The 16207-nt window shown below is 54.8% G+C and overlaps 8 protein-coding genes across 8 annotated transcripts; 6 read left to right on the top strand and 2 right to left on the bottom strand.

Annotated features, from left to right (window-relative positions):
* Positions 1-1105: 1105 nt before the first annotated feature.
* CH63R_11081 (uncharacterized protein) lies at positions 1106-1738 on the top strand (the record flags this gene model as incomplete). The annotated part of the gene is made up of 1 exon (XM_018306055.1): positions 1106-1738. One exon carries the CDS (start codon positions 1106-1108, stop codon positions 1736-1738), a length of 633 nt encoding a protein of 210 aa, XP_018152896.1.
* A 1010-nt stretch (positions 1739-2748) lies between these two features.
* Positions 2749-3309, top strand: CH63R_11080 (NTPase; the record flags this gene model as incomplete). The annotated part of the gene is made up of 1 exon (XM_018306054.1): positions 2749-3309. The coding sequence occupies one exon, from the start codon at positions 2749-2751 to the stop codon at positions 3307-3309; it is 561 nt and encodes a 186-aa protein (XP_018152895.1).
* Positions 3310-4177: 868 nt separating this feature from the next.
* Positions 4178-4964, top strand: CH63R_11079 (Sulfhydryl oxidase; the record flags this gene model as incomplete). Its single annotated transcript, XM_018306053.1, has 2 exons — positions 4178-4419; positions 4595-4964. The coding sequence occupies 2 exons, from the start codon at positions 4178-4180 to the stop codon at positions 4962-4964; spliced, it is 612 nt and encodes a 203-aa protein (XP_018152894.1).
* A 909-nt stretch (positions 4965-5873) lies between these two features.
* On the top strand, positions 5874-7039 carry CH63R_11078 (Proteasome subunit beta type; the record flags this gene model as incomplete). The annotated part of the gene is made up of 5 exons (XM_018306052.1): positions 5874-5907; positions 6028-6073; positions 6226-6260; positions 6388-6628; positions 6724-7039. 5 exons carry the CDS (start codon positions 5874-5876, stop codon positions 7037-7039), a joined length of 672 nt encoding a protein of 223 aa, XP_018152893.1.
* Positions 7040-8766: 1727 nt separating this feature from the next.
* Positions 8767-9168, bottom strand: CH63R_11077 (uncharacterized protein; the record flags this gene model as incomplete). Its single annotated transcript, XM_018306051.1, has 1 exon — positions 8767-9168. The coding sequence occupies one exon, from the start codon at positions 9166-9168 to the stop codon at positions 8767-8769; it is 402 nt and encodes a 133-aa protein (XP_018152892.1).
* A 1768-nt stretch (positions 9169-10936) lies between these two features.
* CH63R_11076 (uncharacterized protein) lies at positions 10937-11265 on the top strand (the record flags this gene model as incomplete). Its single annotated transcript, XM_018306050.1, has 2 exons — positions 10937-10991; positions 11054-11265. 2 exons carry the CDS (start codon positions 10937-10939, stop codon positions 11263-11265), a joined length of 267 nt encoding a protein of 88 aa, XP_018152891.1.
* Positions 11266-13038: 1773 nt separating this feature from the next.
* CH63R_11075 (Cyclin) lies at positions 13039-14536 on the top strand (the record flags this gene model as incomplete). Its single annotated transcript, XM_018306049.1, has 2 exons — positions 13039-14301; positions 14357-14536. 2 exons carry the CDS (start codon positions 13039-13041, stop codon positions 14534-14536), a joined length of 1443 nt encoding a protein of 480 aa, XP_018152890.1.
* A 936-nt stretch (positions 14537-15472) lies between these two features.
* Positions 15473-15934, bottom strand: CH63R_11074 (Glyoxalase/bleomycin resistance protein/dioxygenase; the record flags this gene model as incomplete). Its single annotated transcript, XM_018306048.1, has 2 exons — positions 15473-15645; positions 15718-15934. The coding sequence occupies 2 exons, from the start codon at positions 15932-15934 to the stop codon at positions 15473-15475; spliced, it is 390 nt and encodes a 129-aa protein (XP_018152889.1).
* Between the last annotated feature and the right edge of the window lie 273 nt (positions 15935-16207).

Below are 16207 nucleotides of genomic sequence, written 5' to 3'. Positions count from 1 at the left end.
ACGTATTCGAAGTGTCTGTATCTGTACTCTGTACGTAACTCGAAATCGAAAAAATATTTGTGTGGGGGGGATGATGGCCGGGATGCCGGATTTCGGCCCATTGTCCCTGTCTTGCCAAGTCAGACTGATTGCTTCCTTCCTAACTTGATTACTTCATCCGCCCTCCGCTCCGTCCCCCCTCGGCGGGGCTCCACTGAAACTCGGACTTGACACCCCGACGCAGTCCGGAGGCTTACTCAGGGCCGAGGTAGACAAATGGCAATTCAATTCTACGATTCATCTGTGCTGTAGATGTATTGACTTTGACCTCAGCTTCTTAATCTAGAGTGTAATCTCTATTAAATGATTTCTAAGGTCCATCTGCTTTATTAATTATACAGCTACACTGCTTGCTATTAGAAGATACTTAGATATTCTCTTTATACTTAGCTTTAGGGAAATTAGCAATAGGTACAAAGAAACTAGATAAGATGCCTAAGATCCCCTTTTTGTAATTATTTTAGGCTTTATCTTCCTACCTAGTGTAATCTACTTTACGTACCTTACTAAAGCTAAGCTCCTTCTCCTCTACCTACTTCTCTTCCTCCTTATACTATCTTTTTATTTAAGCTTTATCTTCTTTAAATGTATATGCTATTTATTTAACTATTCTTTCCCCTCATTTCTATCTTACTGTAGTAGAATCCGTCTGTTTACTTGTCCTTTCCTTCCTTTTTCGTCTCACTGTAGCAGGATCCGTTTATTCACTTGTCCCTTCCTTCTATTTCCGTCTCACTGTAGTAAGCTCCGTCTGTTCACTTGTCCCTTCCTTCTATTTCCGTCTCACTTCAGTAGGCTCCGTCTGTTCACTCGTCCTTCTCATTCAACTTCTGTCTCTTTTCTTTCCGTCTCAACATCACCAGCCTCCTCCATCCAATACACCTCCTTTGTTGAGAAAACGACAAAGAAGATGGACAGCTATATAGCCTACCATCAACTACCTCCCTACATAGCCGACTGTTTTCGGCCTGCGAAAAGCACCCTCGATACCAGCCGAAAGAAGGGCAAGCCGGCCGATATACGCGATGCCTTCCTCCCTGCTTCACCGCCCAGTCATCACCAGGCCATGCCTTTCCCCCGACACGCTCTCTATATTCCCGTACCTGTGACGTCGGATCCTTCCGTCAGCACGTCCAGCCAGGTCAAGGCCGAAGAGGTCAAAGTTGCCCACAAAGTCGCTAAGAAAGTCATCAAACCCGTCCATAAAGCGGTCGCCGGAGTCGCCCCCATGGCCACCAATAAAACATCCAGCAAAATCGTCAGCGGATCCTACAAGAGACCATCCAAAAGACCCGCCAGAAAAGCTGCCAAAAATACCGCCAGTGTGGCTTCCAGCAAAGCGACTATCGGAGCTGTGAATAGAGCCGCTACAAAGGTTGCCGTCAAAGCCTTAAAGAATACAATTAACGTTCGGCAAGACGACGGAGAGGAGGATACGGAGAGTGAGGACGACGAGATGGAGCAGGAGAGAGAGGATCGGCCCGGCCTAGTCAGGATTCGCGCCCTCAATAGGGCTCCCGGCCTGTGTTATACTGATGAGAAAGGCAAGAAGCGTTGGCCTTGCAACCTCTGCAGCCGCTACTGGTCCAGAAAGGACGAGACGCGCGCGCACCTGCGCAGAGTTCACTACGCCGAAAAGTACCCTGAAGGCTTCGATAAGGCCCGCGGTCTGAAACAGGCGCAGTTGGACTGTCCTTAAGCGATTAATGCTTCACTTTGGTTCGAGATATCGGCCCCTACGGTATCCACGAGGAGAAATCACGAAGAAACGTTTTCTCCTTCTCATTTCCTTTCAGTCGCTTACATATACGCAAAGCACTTTCGAGGACATCTTCGGCTTCTGCTTGACTGGACAAACTATACGCAGAGTTAGTCTTTTTCTTTTTTCAGTTGGGCAATTTAAACTGACTTCGTTTTGGTTCAGGACGACGATATCCGGGCATCTACTGGGAAAACATCTCGGGGGTTTTACTTGGTCGATCGACGTATACCCTGAGGATTGCTTCTTTGGAATCTGCTTCCTCGTTTCATCTACCCACGATGTGCATGGGGAGGACGTATTAGGTTTTTGCTTTCTTTCGAAACACAACCGAAGCTCCTGAACAGCGAGAAGGGTTCCTTCATCTCTGGTTTCTGCCTAATCCTTTCAGCTTTGCTATTGGTATTTATAATGAGGAACTGGCTTTGCGAACTATCTGTCTATCGTTCTAATGTGCCTTTGGCATCGTGATGTGGGTAGCTTGGCAACTCAAGATTCGCAAACTTTTGCTTGAAAAACGCCTCAGCAGTGCTGGGGCCTATCTCACGTGCTCTCTCTCATATCGAACCAAGATGCAAGCAGGTCGTTCGTCAACCTCCAAGATAAGCGTGACTCCAAAATGGACGGTTGGCAATATTCAGTGGGTGGGGTTTGGAGAGTTGCGAGGAAGACCTAAAAGGCAGGTTTTCCGTGATTAGCCACAAGCTGATGGTGTCACACCGCCATGTGACGACGGAGAAACGCGCTCCACCGAATGAGTCATATTCAAACTTCCCACGAACCAGTCGGCCTTGAAGTGGTGTAGAACATGCAAAACATCGTGGTACTTCATTGAAGTTTACCCATAGCTTAAACTCATTTTCACATGCCGTCAGTCGAGTAGGCGTCGGATTTCCGCCACAACCACACAGCCACATACACAGAAGACATCAACACATAAGACATCCAATATGGCGACCAAGACCACCTCCATCGTCGTCGCATCCAAGAACCCCACAAAGATACGGGCGGCGCAACTCGGTTTTGAATCGGCACTGCCTGGAGGCTCGTACGACATGCGCGGGGTCAGCATACCGTCGGGAGTGCCCGACCAGCCCCTATCGGACGAGGAGACGCTGCGTGGGGCACTCAACAGGGCACGCGGGGCTCAGGAGATCGAGACGGAGGCGGACTACTGGGTCGGGATCGAGGGCGGCATCGACATGGCAGATCGGCAGGAGGGTGGGCCGATCATGAACTTTGCGTGGATCGTGGTGCTCGACCGGCACGGACGCGTGGGTAAGGCGCGTACGGCAGCGTACTACCTTGCCGAGGAGACAGCGGCGTGCCTGCGTCGGGGCATGGAACTCGGGGATGCGGACAACCTCGTCTTTGGGCAGACGAACACGAGGAGCGGCAAGGGGTCGGTCGGGCTATTGACAGACGACGTGATTGACCGGACAGAGTACTATCGCCATGCCGTCATCCTGGCTCTGATTCCGTTCAAGAACAAGACCCTGACCTTTGTGTGACGGGCTCAGATGGATGAGTTTCGGTATTTTGTCAAGGACGACGAAGAACGAGTTTACGGTTAGAGAGGTCATCGACAACTACGAGGCCGACGACGACGTGAGAAATCGCCGAACGTATGACAGCAATTGGCCCTTTCTCGTACACCAACACCAGTGTGATGTCAAGAGAGCCATGCGGGATACCTGGCACGAATCTGGCAGAAGCCTGGTAGATGTCTGGTTTAGAAAGGACCGCGAGAATACGAGAATATAAGGGTATTAATGAGGTAAACTCGATATCAGCTACCCACTTGTGAGTACAAAGGTGGTGATTGAGACTTGACCAGCATCTCCAAGTGTGGTTGGTTGGCCAATGTCCCAGCATCGGGGGCTCCCGAAGTGGAGTGAGACCAGGACAGAGCACCTAAATAGGTAAGGGAATCAAAGTTAAGGGGTAGCACTACGACGGACGGGCCAGGGATACCCCACAGGGCTGGGTGTTCCTCTTCTTGGGCAAAGCCGACTGGACCACAGCGGCCAGAGGCCCTGAAGCGAAGATAGCCTCGTCTGATGACCCTTGTAGTGTGGGCCGACGCCAAATTACCCTCGTCTGCCCCCCTCCTCCTTCAGTCCTTCTGCTCTTGGTGCAGTGGCCGGTGCAGTTGGTGCATGTGTCCAGCGTCCTCAATCTTCGGGGCTTGCTTTCTAGCTTTCTATCCTCAGGAAACCCAGTCGCGAAAAAAGGGCGACAGTTCGTCCGAAACTCGATATCCTTCCTCTTCCCCAAGGAGGCTTGTGCCCCTCCTGTTTTCCCTTTTCTTCCTTCTTTGCCAGTGTCTGTCTCTTGTCTCAACCCTTCTCCTCCTCCCTGCATCATATCATCACAAACATGGCGCGGAGACAGCACCTTTCGTTGATGGTCCTGCTGGCCATCGTCGCCTTCTTCAGCGTCTCGTACCTCTTCTCGAGCGGTTCTGCCGATCCCTCTTCACCCGCGCCGCCCCTCGCTGCCGCCCCTGCGAAGGGTGACTCCGTCTCCTCGAGCGCCGACACCCCCGACCTAGGCCACATCTCCAGCGCCATTCTCTCCGGAGAGTCTATCGCCCCGAAACTCGAGAATGCGACGGCAAAGTAAGCTGCCCTTCCCCTCTGCGCCCCGCCCTTGACGAAGGGTCGCCGCCACCTGCGTGCGTCGACTGCCCGCCAGCCCGCCGCTCCCCGGACCAGAATCTCGGGTCACAGCCACGGATAGCACACAAGGACCGTAAGGGTTGCTTTATTACTGACAATCTTCCCTCCACTATAGAGCCGAACTCGGTCGCGCCTCCTGGAAGCTTTTCCACACGATGATGGCCCGCTTCCCCGAGAAGCCCACCCCGGACGACAGCCTCGCCCTGAAGACATACATCCAGCTCTTCGCTCGCCTTTACCCCTGCGGCGACTGCGCCTCGCACTTCCGCAAGCTTCTGGCCAAGTACCCGCCCCAGACAAGCAGCCGGAACGCCGCCGCTGGCTGGGCCTGCTTCGTTCACAATGAGGTCAACATACGTCTGAAAAAGGACCAGTTCGACTGCAACAAGATTGGCGACTTTTACGACTGCGGTTGTGGCGACGAGGACAAAAAGAAGGCTGAGGCCGGTGAGAAGGCCAGCCTGGAGCTCGAGAAGAACGAGTAGGTTCGCCAGGGCACCTGTTGACACAGGTTCAGTGCATGGCCTACCATGCTGACGTTTCTTCTGCAGTCTGACCAAGGCAGGTAAACATGCTGACGTGCCGAGCTGAACTGAACTATGAGCGTATTTGGACATTTCTGGACATAGCAGCGTTGTATCATTTCAAACATATGGGAAAGTTTCTATACACATATACAGGCGGAGGTCATCTCTGGGCAACCGTCGCGAATGACGACCGGACCCGCCAACCTGGATACAGCGAAACCCTGATACCCGGGCAGAGGTGCATTTGCAAAGGCACGGCTCCAGCGGAAACGTCGATAGCCCTCTGCCAGACACGGTATATCTCAACGATGAGCCACCCGTGATTTGACGAGATCCTCTGCAATTCGATGTAATACATATACATGGGCTGAGAGCTCACGTGGGGATATGTGACGTGGATAAACTTCTAATCTCAACCGATAATGACACGCCACCACGCTGATATTCCGGTGATATTTGGCGCGCCATTGGGCAAATGAACAGTCCTGAACCGAAAGAAGACGTCGCAAATATTGATTCTAAATGATTGTGTCCCTTTGCAATACTTCTTGGCAGCTATGTTGCACTAATCGCCGCGATTCTCAGCCGTCACCATGCAGCAGTATTACATAATACAAAGTCACGTGACCTCTGCCACTAGTGTTCCCGGGGTGGACAAGGCCGACGCGTTCTGGAGCTGCCTGAGCTTCGTCGAGCTCCAGCCTTTCCCAGAGCAACCGCAGCCTGCCGCCGCCTTCCCACCGACGACACATCAAACGAATTATCCCATCACCCCACCACTCGACGCCAATTTTCACCCTCACCTCTATCAGAACCGAAAAAGACACCAGAATCAATTCTACAGACGAATCCTACAACGCAGCAAAAATGGAGTTCACTACCACCGGCATGTTGAACGAAGGTACGGCTGCTGCTTGCAAGAGAGCTCGATGATGTATTCAGGTGGACCGGGGAGTGGCCCATGGACGGGTAGACAGACAGATGGCAAGAGAAAGTCAGCTAACCCTGTGCGGGCGGACAGACGGCATCCACGTCGACATGGAGAGATTAAAGAAGGGCGAGGTCAAGTGAGTGACGATCCGGGCATGTTTCTACTTGAAGTCAAAGCTAATACCACCCGCACCTCCAGCCTCGGAACCTCGATGTAAGCTTTACTCAACCTATCCGACGCCCGCCTTTTTCGAAACTCGCCTCCAGACCCAACTGACACCCCTGATAGTATGGCGGTCACTTTCAAGGATGGTGTCATTCTTGGTACGTTACGTCACGCGCTCTTGATACGATGATGGATGGTTCCCCCGCCGTCGATCCAGACCTTCATGATGATGGTAATTCCCTTGTCGGGGGAGGGGACAATCGCTGACGCCCGACAACCATACAGGTGCCGATTCCCGGACAACGACGGGCGCCTACATTGCCAACCGCGTCACCGACAAGCTCACACAAGTTCACGACACCATCTGGTGCTGCCGGTCAGGCTCCGCCGCCGATACCCAGGCCGTCGCCGACATCGTCCAGTACCAGCTGGGTTTGTACGCCATGCGCAACGGCAAGCCTCCTATGACGCAAACCGCCGCCGCCATCTTCCAAGAGGTCTGCTACGCCAACAAGGACCGTCTGACGTGAGTTTTGCTGCACCCCGCCCACTCCCCGTTCCCCTTTATCTGCCCGCTGCTCTTGTGACTTATGAACGTTACTGACGAAATCTATCATCAAGCGCCGGCCTCATCATCGCCGGCTGGGACGAGCGCCACGGCGGCCAGGTCTACTCGATCCCCCTCGGCGGCTCCCTACACAAGCAGTCCTACGCCATCGGCGGCTCGGGCTCGACCTACATCTACGGATACTGTGACGAGCACTGGAAGGAGGGCATGGAGGAGAAGGAGGCTGTCGAGTTCGTCAAGGGATCGCTCAAGGAGGCTATCAAGTGGGACGGCAGCTCTGGCGGCGTCATCCGCATGGTCGTCCTTACCGCCAAAGGCGCCCAGAGGCATTTGTACCTCCCCGACGAGGACTACACGGTGAAGCACTGAAGAGAGGGGCAGCGAAGGAATAGGAGTGAAGGAAGATGAATGAGAAGGGTTGTGAATGGCCTCTCGGGTGGAAGCAATTCATCGCCCGGATGTCTCGCCATCAGAGAGCGAGGATACATCGCACAGGCTGTTCTCCACGAGTTAACGAACGAGCCTCGGGCAACATTCATACCGAGGCGAAGACACCTCAGACTTGGCGGACGAACCAATGAATGTAACAATAAAATAGATTCCCCGCACGACGGAAGGCTCTTTTTTGCCTGACAAGAACACGCAGGGAAAGTGAAGGCATTGGTTCAGGTGATTGTCGTGTAGATAAGGCCACAGCGGCTCACGGCGGCCAAGATAGGTACGATACAATGCTCTGTTTCGTAACGCCTGACCAGGCCAGGCCGGGCCATGTATGTTCCTGGGGCCCGATCCCGGACGACAAGCCACTGGCACGCGAGCGCTACCACCCGCATGCACGATGCAGGGAGGTTTGGGAAGGGCGTCCACCGAGTCCCAGGTATTCTCCCATCACTTGAAATAATGAGGGTGACGCTGGGCCCAGAGGCGGTGAAGGGAGGGAAGGGGGAGGGATTTAGCGCAGCTCGGTTCTGTAGGTGGCGATAAGCGGGAACGAATCAAAGCGATGCGGGGAAGGGCGGGATGGTGGAAGAAGTGAAGTGATCTTCCGGCGGGATTCTCACCATGACATATCAGTGCAGAAAATACCATGTCTGGTCTGCCGCAATGGGATGAGGATGCTGTGGACGGCTCGCGTGGAGGAAGCGTCCCGGGGAAGGCACGCCATCCGGGATCAGGATCTCGTCACCCCCTTCCCCTAGCCAGCCAGGCGCCCAGGACGATGGATTTATTGTCTGTCGAGGATCGACAAGCTGTCCGGCCGGTCTCGACAGAATGACAAGCAGACGATGTGGCGGCGGATCCGAATGACGGTGGCCGTCGGTGACGGGTTAGGGAAAGCCACGGAAGCGGGCGGTGGAGAGGAAACGTGGGGCTGGACTTATGGGAGATCCGGCGTGCCACGATGCCCTTCTAACATCCGCCGATTGCGCGGCAATGGCTTGTCTCCGTAATTCGGGGGGGCCTTCGCTTTCCCGAAGGAAGGGATCGCGGCGAAGGCGGGCTCGCACGACATGGTGACTGGCGAGTTTCAGATGGGGCCACCTGCGAAGTGGCAGAGCTGGACCCAGGGATTCAAGACCTCGTGCCGGAGGGGAAGCCGGGCATTGGACGGGTGGCATCCATTTTGGCCGGGGGGTTAAGGGAGCGAACATGGGGGTTGTTCATAGTGGTTGGAACACTTGGGGTTATGAGTGAGTGCTGGCACACCTGGGGGCAGCTGGGCGTGGGCATGGGCGTGAAATTTGTTGGACGTCTCGATGATGAAAGCTTGTTTTGTTGTTGTTACCCCCTTTTGGACCGTTGACAGCCAGCAATGAGATCAGGGCGAATGTTGGTAGCGGAACGGAAACCGCATGATCCGATCGCGAGGGCGGTCTGGTATGTTTCTCGTTGACTAAGGGCCGGCAGACCGGAAAAGACGTCTTCACCCCCTTTCTTTTCTGGCGGTCAAGCGGCGAGCCGGTGATTGTCTAAACCGTCCCATCTAGATGACCACCACCACACTGCGCCTCGGACCGTGGTCGTGACGGTTACTTGCGTGGGATGCGAGCGGGTACCTGACAAGCAAATCAGGACGTGATGGGGACGGGCTGGTGCTAGTCCTCGCGTCCAAGCCAGCCCGGCTGGTTTATTAGCGTTCCGATGCTCCCCATCAACCTCGTGTCCTGCTTGTTGACGGGGACTTGGTCTGGACAGGTTGCGACGTCGAACATGGCACTAAAGGGGGGAAAGATGGGGAACGGTGTGGCTGATGCCGCAGACAGGGTCACGGAGACGATATTGGCTTGATCGGGACGGAAGTTGAGGTCCAGATGCGGATATGGGGGCGACAGTGCGGCAAGGATGTCTGCATTAAAAACTCCCGAAGCGGAATCAAGTGCCGTAAGTTGCCAGTGTGTTCTCAACTTGTCGAGGGGCGGTTTGCTGTGCGTAAGTTGAACAAGCAAGCCAAAGATGGGAAGAAGCTTGTTATTTGTTCCGAGATCCATTTTAGCCATCGTGAAATGTTGCATGCCATAGTGTTTCGGTGGAGCACCTCGGATATTCAAAGGTGGATTGTGGTCTGTAGCCTTGACTCTTGGCGGCAAGCAATTGGCGGAAAGCGGCAGGGGAGAGTGTGCAAGAGTACGTACCTTATCCGATATTATCTCTCAAAACAGCTTACCTGATCCCTGTTCGTCAAATGTCTTATCAGCGCTATCACTAATCGTAGCAGCCAGTGAGAGGCCGGAACAGGCACACCCTCTTCCCCCAGCGGCGCGGACAGGTCGTTTCTGTCATTTTGTCGTGAATGCTTGCGAGCCATGACGACCAGCCAGTCCCAGTGATGTGTTTCTCTTGTCGGTCGAGGTGCTGTCGCTCACCGAACCCTTGAAATTTAGACGTTGCAGGCTTGCAGGCGCCCGCACGCGCCATGGAAATTGGACTGCAGCACGCGTCGCCATGTGTCGGGTTGGCCGTTTGTGCATCTCCGAGGCTTTTCCCTTGGTATCACTGTACCTGACCTGCTAATGGGTCCCCGCCGATCGCATTTGGTTTATGGGTCGTGGGTTTTCGTGCGGTATGCAGGCGGCTATTCGGACTCCTTTTCGCTTGGACGTTCTGCGCGCACGCAACCAGCCTCGATCTCGGCGAGGGTGCGGAATCTGGAGATATGCGTGCAGCTGCCGCACGGGTGTAGGCCTGGGGAACGCAACCTCGTCAACGACTCGTTACCGCAGTCCGCAGTAGTCGTTTCCGTTGGGCAGCATCGTGAGTGTCCAGTCCCAGCGTTGGGAGCGAAGCGGGACTGAGGAAACAAGGTCCAGGGGTTGACGAGATCGATAGCGGCTGGAGAGGAGCGCAATTCATCAACCACCATTAAGCAGCAGCAGCAGCAGCAGCTATCTGTCCTTGCAAGAGACTCAGCTCCGAGGCCGATAGGAACCTTGTAACGGGCCTCGGCGATGTACTTGGAAGGCGTTTACGGTATGGAATCGCAGCGAGGCTGTGCTACCGCTTGTATTCGGGGACCGAGAGCGGGCTGCAACCACTATAGATTTGCAAGTTGCAACAAAGGCGAGTAGAAAACGTCGGGGAGAGGAGGACCCTTGGATTCTCTGGCGAGAGTATTGCTGTTGCCAGAGCTGTGAGTGGCTAGGCTGGTGGACGGGGGGAAGCTTGCTAGCGCAGGTTTATGTCATCACATGCTTCAGGTAGCTCCTCACCTTTTTCGCCATCCCGCCACCATAAAGACAGACGCCGACTCGCTGAGGCAACTATCATGACTAGAGACACGTTCAACCCACTGTGATACGAGAGTTCAGGTGGTAACCGGCCAAGAGAGGGAGCGATGGGAAGACTCACAGACGGCGCAGAGGGAACATAGCAGAGGCAGCTAGATGCACAGCTACACGGCCACAGCAGCACGCAGAACGTGGGCGCATTCATTGCTTCACTGCTTCAGTCGCGGCTGCTAACGATGATAGCTGTGATCTGAGCGCGCGTGCGTCAGATGCGCCATGCAGCACACGAGGTTGAACCCGTTAGCCACGGACACGAACGGGCGAACGGTCCCGGTCCCTTGAAATCGACTGTATTGTGTTGATTTTTTGGGGGGTTGGGGGTGTGCCGTCATCTCGCGGTGTCGGCTGCACATCAACAGCATGGTACTTTGGGCGGTCGAGGGCGTTTTGTGGCTAGCTTTTTCGCCATCTACCTCATCCAACCCCACCAGACCGCCAATCTCTCCCAGGATGGTCAGTCAACCACTCGGTCACTCCTATTATGTACGAGTGCATGCTCACACTCCAATACCTAAAGCCCTCAACCGCGACTACCAGTCAGTCTGTCATTGCCTCTGATGGATGCTTTTCAGAGATGGACAGCCTATACCACCCCTAGGTAGCCTCGGCCTAGTCCGGACTCCAGAGCAAGCAGCATTGTGCACTAGGAAGAAAGAAGGAGAGAAGAAAAAACGACCAGCCCACCTGGCGGGGTCACTTCTCCCTGCTCCTGCCTGTGCACGCCGCGGTAGTGGTGGTGGTGGTGGTGGTGGTGGTGGTGGTGCTGCTGCTGCTGCTGCTGCTGCTGGTCTCCCCGTTTTCCTGCCGTAGCAGAGTTCCAGCCCAGTCCATTACTTGGTGCTCTCTCCACTGTCGAGGTCGCCGGCAGCCCAGGTACTTCACCTTGCCCTGTTCACTGCCCTCCCGTCCCCACTGCATGGCGCGCCTTCCCCTCCATTCACGATGCCCACGCCCGGCGGTGCCTTCCCCTTGGTCGTTCTTGTCCCCCCTCTGCCATCATCCACCTACCTCTGCCAGTCAGTTACATAGGTAAGGTACCACTGCACTCCCTGCCTTCATCTTCTCTGTCCGCTCTCCTCCTCCGCCCCCCACCCACAGTCTCTTCCCTCCCACCCCCCCCAGTCGTCTGTCTACTGCTTTTTCTGTCCTGGCATAGTCCTGTCTTTCTCCAAACAGACTCGACTCGTCTTTGTCGTTGTTATCGTCGCCGTCTTCTTGTCTACCTACATACTCGTTCTCTCTCTTTCCTCCCCCTCTCTCCCTCTCCCGATAATCGGTGCCTTTACTTTCTGGTACTCACCATCGCAGACGCTCTGCGAATCGGAACAGAAACGGTTTCTCGAGTCGTCGCTGAGTCGGACGAGACCTTTGACCGACGCCGCACTTCTGTCTTTGTCTCTCTTCGCCCCGTTCGCCGCCTCTCCATCCTATCCTCCACCCATCATCCTCCAGTCTCGTCTCAGTCTCACTCTCTGCGGTCATCACTGCCTCCGTCTTCACGACCTTACCTCCCTTTCTCCCGTTCTGTCTTGTTTGGCCCACCGCATCCCATTTGCGCCTCTATCTCCCTCCCTCTCTCTCGCCCTCGCCTCACGCTTCGGCATTGGTCTCAACCGCTAGCAAACGCCCCCCTCGTCCTCCTCGACCCGATTCGACCCAACCTACGACACCGTACTTGACAACCCTGCCTGTTCTGTCCTACTGCTTGGTTGCTTGCCTCTCGCTTGCATCGCTTCCGACTAATTCCTCCGACTACACTACACACATCCACCCAAAAAGCATTGTTGTTGCATCACCTCGCCGCAACTCTCAACTCCCACCCCTTCGCTCACCTTAACCAAAAAACTATCGCGGTGTCGATAGACTCCTTCTCCATCTATTTAATTGGACGACTTAGGTACGTTACCAGCACTGTTCGCCCCCTGTATTGCGTGTCTCTTTCTTGTCTATTCATCATCGCTTCCAAACACGTGTTTCTTCCCTTCGTCCTGGCCATCGCAATACACCCGTGCGTGACGTCGGTCGCGACTGCGCCCGGTGGTCCAAGTGGCAACCGACCGGATCCCTTCGTCGAAGCTGGCTTGATGACGGCGTCGGGCATCAGTTTTGTTTGCTCGCCTGCCCTCGTTGTGTACAAGTCCATTGCAACTACCCGTCTGCTTCTGCACTGCGCTCGGAGTCGCTGTCCTGGCGTAATCCTATCCAGCCTCGACGCAGCAATCTCTTTCAATCCAGATACACCATTATGGAGCGCCGTCATCGTTTCCTCCCACACCACACTCGTCTTCGGACGGGCAGCCCAGTCATACCCAAGAACGTCCTTTGGTCTAGTTGTGAGCGTCTGCGTCGCCGTTACTGCCAAAGCTTGTGGACATCAAAGTGACCACGCAACCAAGCCTGGCCAACATTAACACCAGCACCAGCGTTCCATTCGTCCTTCCTCATGGCTTCCCTTCCGTTCAGTTCAACCTGCTGTTTCGATACTTAGTCCGAGCCTTCGCTAACCGTGGCCTCGCGCTCTCACAGTTGCCGCTTCCAATCCGAGTAATCCTAATACGGTCTTTTTTGGAATAATAAGATGCTATGGCAGCTGTGATCGGTGACTACGTCTCTGATCCCTCTCGTTTCCACACCATGATTGCCTCATCTGGCATTCCCCATCAACACTCGCACGATTCACATTATCGATCCGCCAGTCGGTCAAGAGACGCGCCCGCACATCACTCTTCCACAAGCCCAAGATATCAGCCTTCAGCCAACACTCCACCCACGCGTCAGAAGCGATCCGACTGGGACTCGGTCGAAAGGCAAGCGCCGCCTAGTGGAGGAGCTTCCCGCTTCCCCTCGCCCCCTTCATCCTCATCGCCCAACCGAGCGAGGCCCCAGCATGCTGATAGCCCCGCATACATGGCAACCGACTCTCGTGACGCCGGCCATGCTGGTTCTATGCTGGCCACGGAGAAGGCTGTCCCGGTGCCGAGTCACCAGCAGCAGCAGCAGCCTTCGCCTGCGTCTGAAGGCAACGGCGTGACCGGCGCCCCGATCTCATACCCTCTCTCCGACACCGAATCCCCTCGCCAGCAGCCCCAGGGACAGACGATCCACGTGCGCGATCTGGCCCACATCCAGAGTCTTGCGAAGGCCGATCTTATATCAGGTAACGGACCTGGGATACTCAACGACCCGCCTCTGCAGGCCATGAAGTACGAGATCAGTGCCATGCCCATCGGTGACATCATCGAGATGGTTGCTGCCCTCCTCACCAAAATCACGACTACAAACGACTTGCAGCATGATGCCATGCAGCGCAACGTCGCCCATCAGCAGCAGGCGAGTCAGAACAACGAGTCGGGGAACGGATCGCAGATGAGTCCTCTGAGCACTTCAGTGCTGGCATTTCACGGCAAGAATATCCCCGCCATCACCATTCTGAGCTATCTGTCCCGAATTCACAAGTACTGCCCGACCACGTACGAGGTCTTTCTGAGTTTGCTGGTTTACTTTGATCGCATGACAGAGCGAGTCAACGAAATGGTGGTCAAGCACGAGGAAGCACGGAGAGTTTCTACATCGCAACCAACACCTAAATCGCAGTTGGTCGACGTGGACATGCGGGATGACGATGAGAGCGATTCGGACCTTGCAGATGATGATGAAATGGACGACAAGGGTGCGAAGCCGAGTGAGAGTACAGGAAGCATTGTGCCCCAGCCCACACTTCCGGGCGCGCAGGCAACCTACTTTGTGGTCGACAGCTTCAACATTCATCGACTGATTATTGCGGGGGTGACGTGCGCGAGCAAGTTTTTCTCCGATGTCTTCTACACCAACTCTAGATACGCTAAGGTTTGTTGACCCACCATGAGTAACAGAGCAGCAGGCGCTAACGTGGCCTTGTCAGGTCGGCGGGCTTCCACTCGCGGAACTTAATCATCTCGAACTGCAGTTTCTCCTGTTAAATGACTTCCGGCTCGCAGTCCCCGTTGAGGACCTCGAAGCATACGGCACTATGCTGGTGGAGTTTTACGCACGGGAAGTTGTGGCGCAGCGATCGCGTCCTGCTGTCGCCGGGGATTCCTGAAGCACCTTTTTTTTTTTTTGCAACATTATGAGATTGATACCCTGATATACACCAACCCTGGGGAACGACGGTCTGGCGGAGCTATCGATACTAGCATTACATCCGAAGCAGCATCGGTTAGGATACGTTCGGCTTCTCGAGCCCGAGGCCGTAAGAGAAGCATTGGGCATGTTTCATAGGGCGAGGTACCGATAAGATCCTCGAACCATCGCACCCATCTGCAGCGGAGAACACAAGTCTTGGCTCGATGGTTACGGTTAAGCGTCGAATGAGGATTGGAACAGGCGACGTACGAGACGAGCAGTTACATGATTCTGTTTATTTTATTTTTCATGGATTTGATACCCGGATAGAGGTGTCAGGTTGATTGAGGAGTTTAACGCCTTTGGGATATAGTGGTGCAGCATTTGGCGGATCCGACGCGCCTGGGAAGGCAACTTCGTCCTTTATCGGGCATGTTGCACTCATGTCGTTTGCGCGCATCTATGGAACGACTACGAGCAAGAGAAGGAGGCACAGGTATACTTGACGTGGGCTGGGGCTGGACTGGATTACACGTTACGTTGCGTTTTAGACTTTGCGCATGCATGATTGGCGTCTGGTGTTCCGAGATTGAGATAGATGGCGAGCATAATGATATGTCCCGAGTACGCGGTTCCAGTCTTGCGGGCGGTATGGTTGAAATTGGTTGACGTGACAAGCAACATTGGTGATTGTGAAATGTATGGAGTAGGTGGAGGGGAGGCTGGAAAATTGAAACTGATATGGATACACATTTTCCATACCCGGACATGCGGACGTGGGATATGCCCAGCATCTACAGAGTAATCTCTCTTGGTTTTTTTTCCACGACTCTCGACCGTTTTGGCCTCCACCTCCCATCCCATCCAGACACACAACGACAAGTGACAAACTGCAACGACCTGCCCGTCTCGCTTACTCTGTGACCTCGGGCGTGTGGCAGACGACTTCGACGTTGTTTCCCGAGGGGTCGATGACAAAGGCGCCGTAGTAGTTGGGGTGATACTGCGGCCGGAGCCCGGGCGCGCCGTTGTCCTTGGCCCCGGCAGCGAGGGCGGCCTTATGAAAGTCGTCGACTGCCTTGCGGTCTTTATCTCACCGTTGCGTTTAGCATACTGCTCGACCCTGGTGGGATAGGGACGAAGAGGACAGAAACTTACTCTCGGCCTTGAAACCGATGTGAACGGGCATGTTGGCCTTGTCCGCGCTGTGGCAGGCGATCCAGAAGTCGCTGCGTTGGACGCCGAGGCCGCAGGCGTACTCATTGGGCTCGATGAACTTTTTGAACCCGATGGGGGCGAGGGCGGCGAGGTACCAGTCGACCGTCTCCTTGTAGATGGAGGCGGGGACGAAGAGGCCAATGTGGTCGATGGACATGTTGGCGGCCGTAGGGGTTTAGGTGCCCGGAGCTTGGTGTCTGACTGTGTGGGAAGAGGGGGGATTTACTGGTGAAGATTTGATAGTGGTTGTGACAGTCGGTTCCTTTGGTGGTGGAAAGCTGAGCTGGGTGTGACGCGGGGTCGAATGGAGAGAAAGAGAGAGAGAGAGAGAGAGAGACAGAGAGGTTAGTCGCGTGTTTTGTACACAGCATGGAATGGCGTTTAGCCCCAAGATTGAAATCGCGCGCCGGCGTCAGCGGGAGAGTGAAAG

This window comes from Colletotrichum higginsianum, chromosome 8 (genome assembly GCF_001672515.1).
Source record: "Colletotrichum higginsianum IMI 349063 chromosome 8, whole genome shotgun sequence".
NCBI lineage: Eukaryota > Fungi > Ascomycota > Sordariomycetes > Glomerellales > Glomerellaceae > Colletotrichum > Colletotrichum higginsianum.
This window is presented reverse-complemented; position numbering and strand designations above follow the sequence as displayed.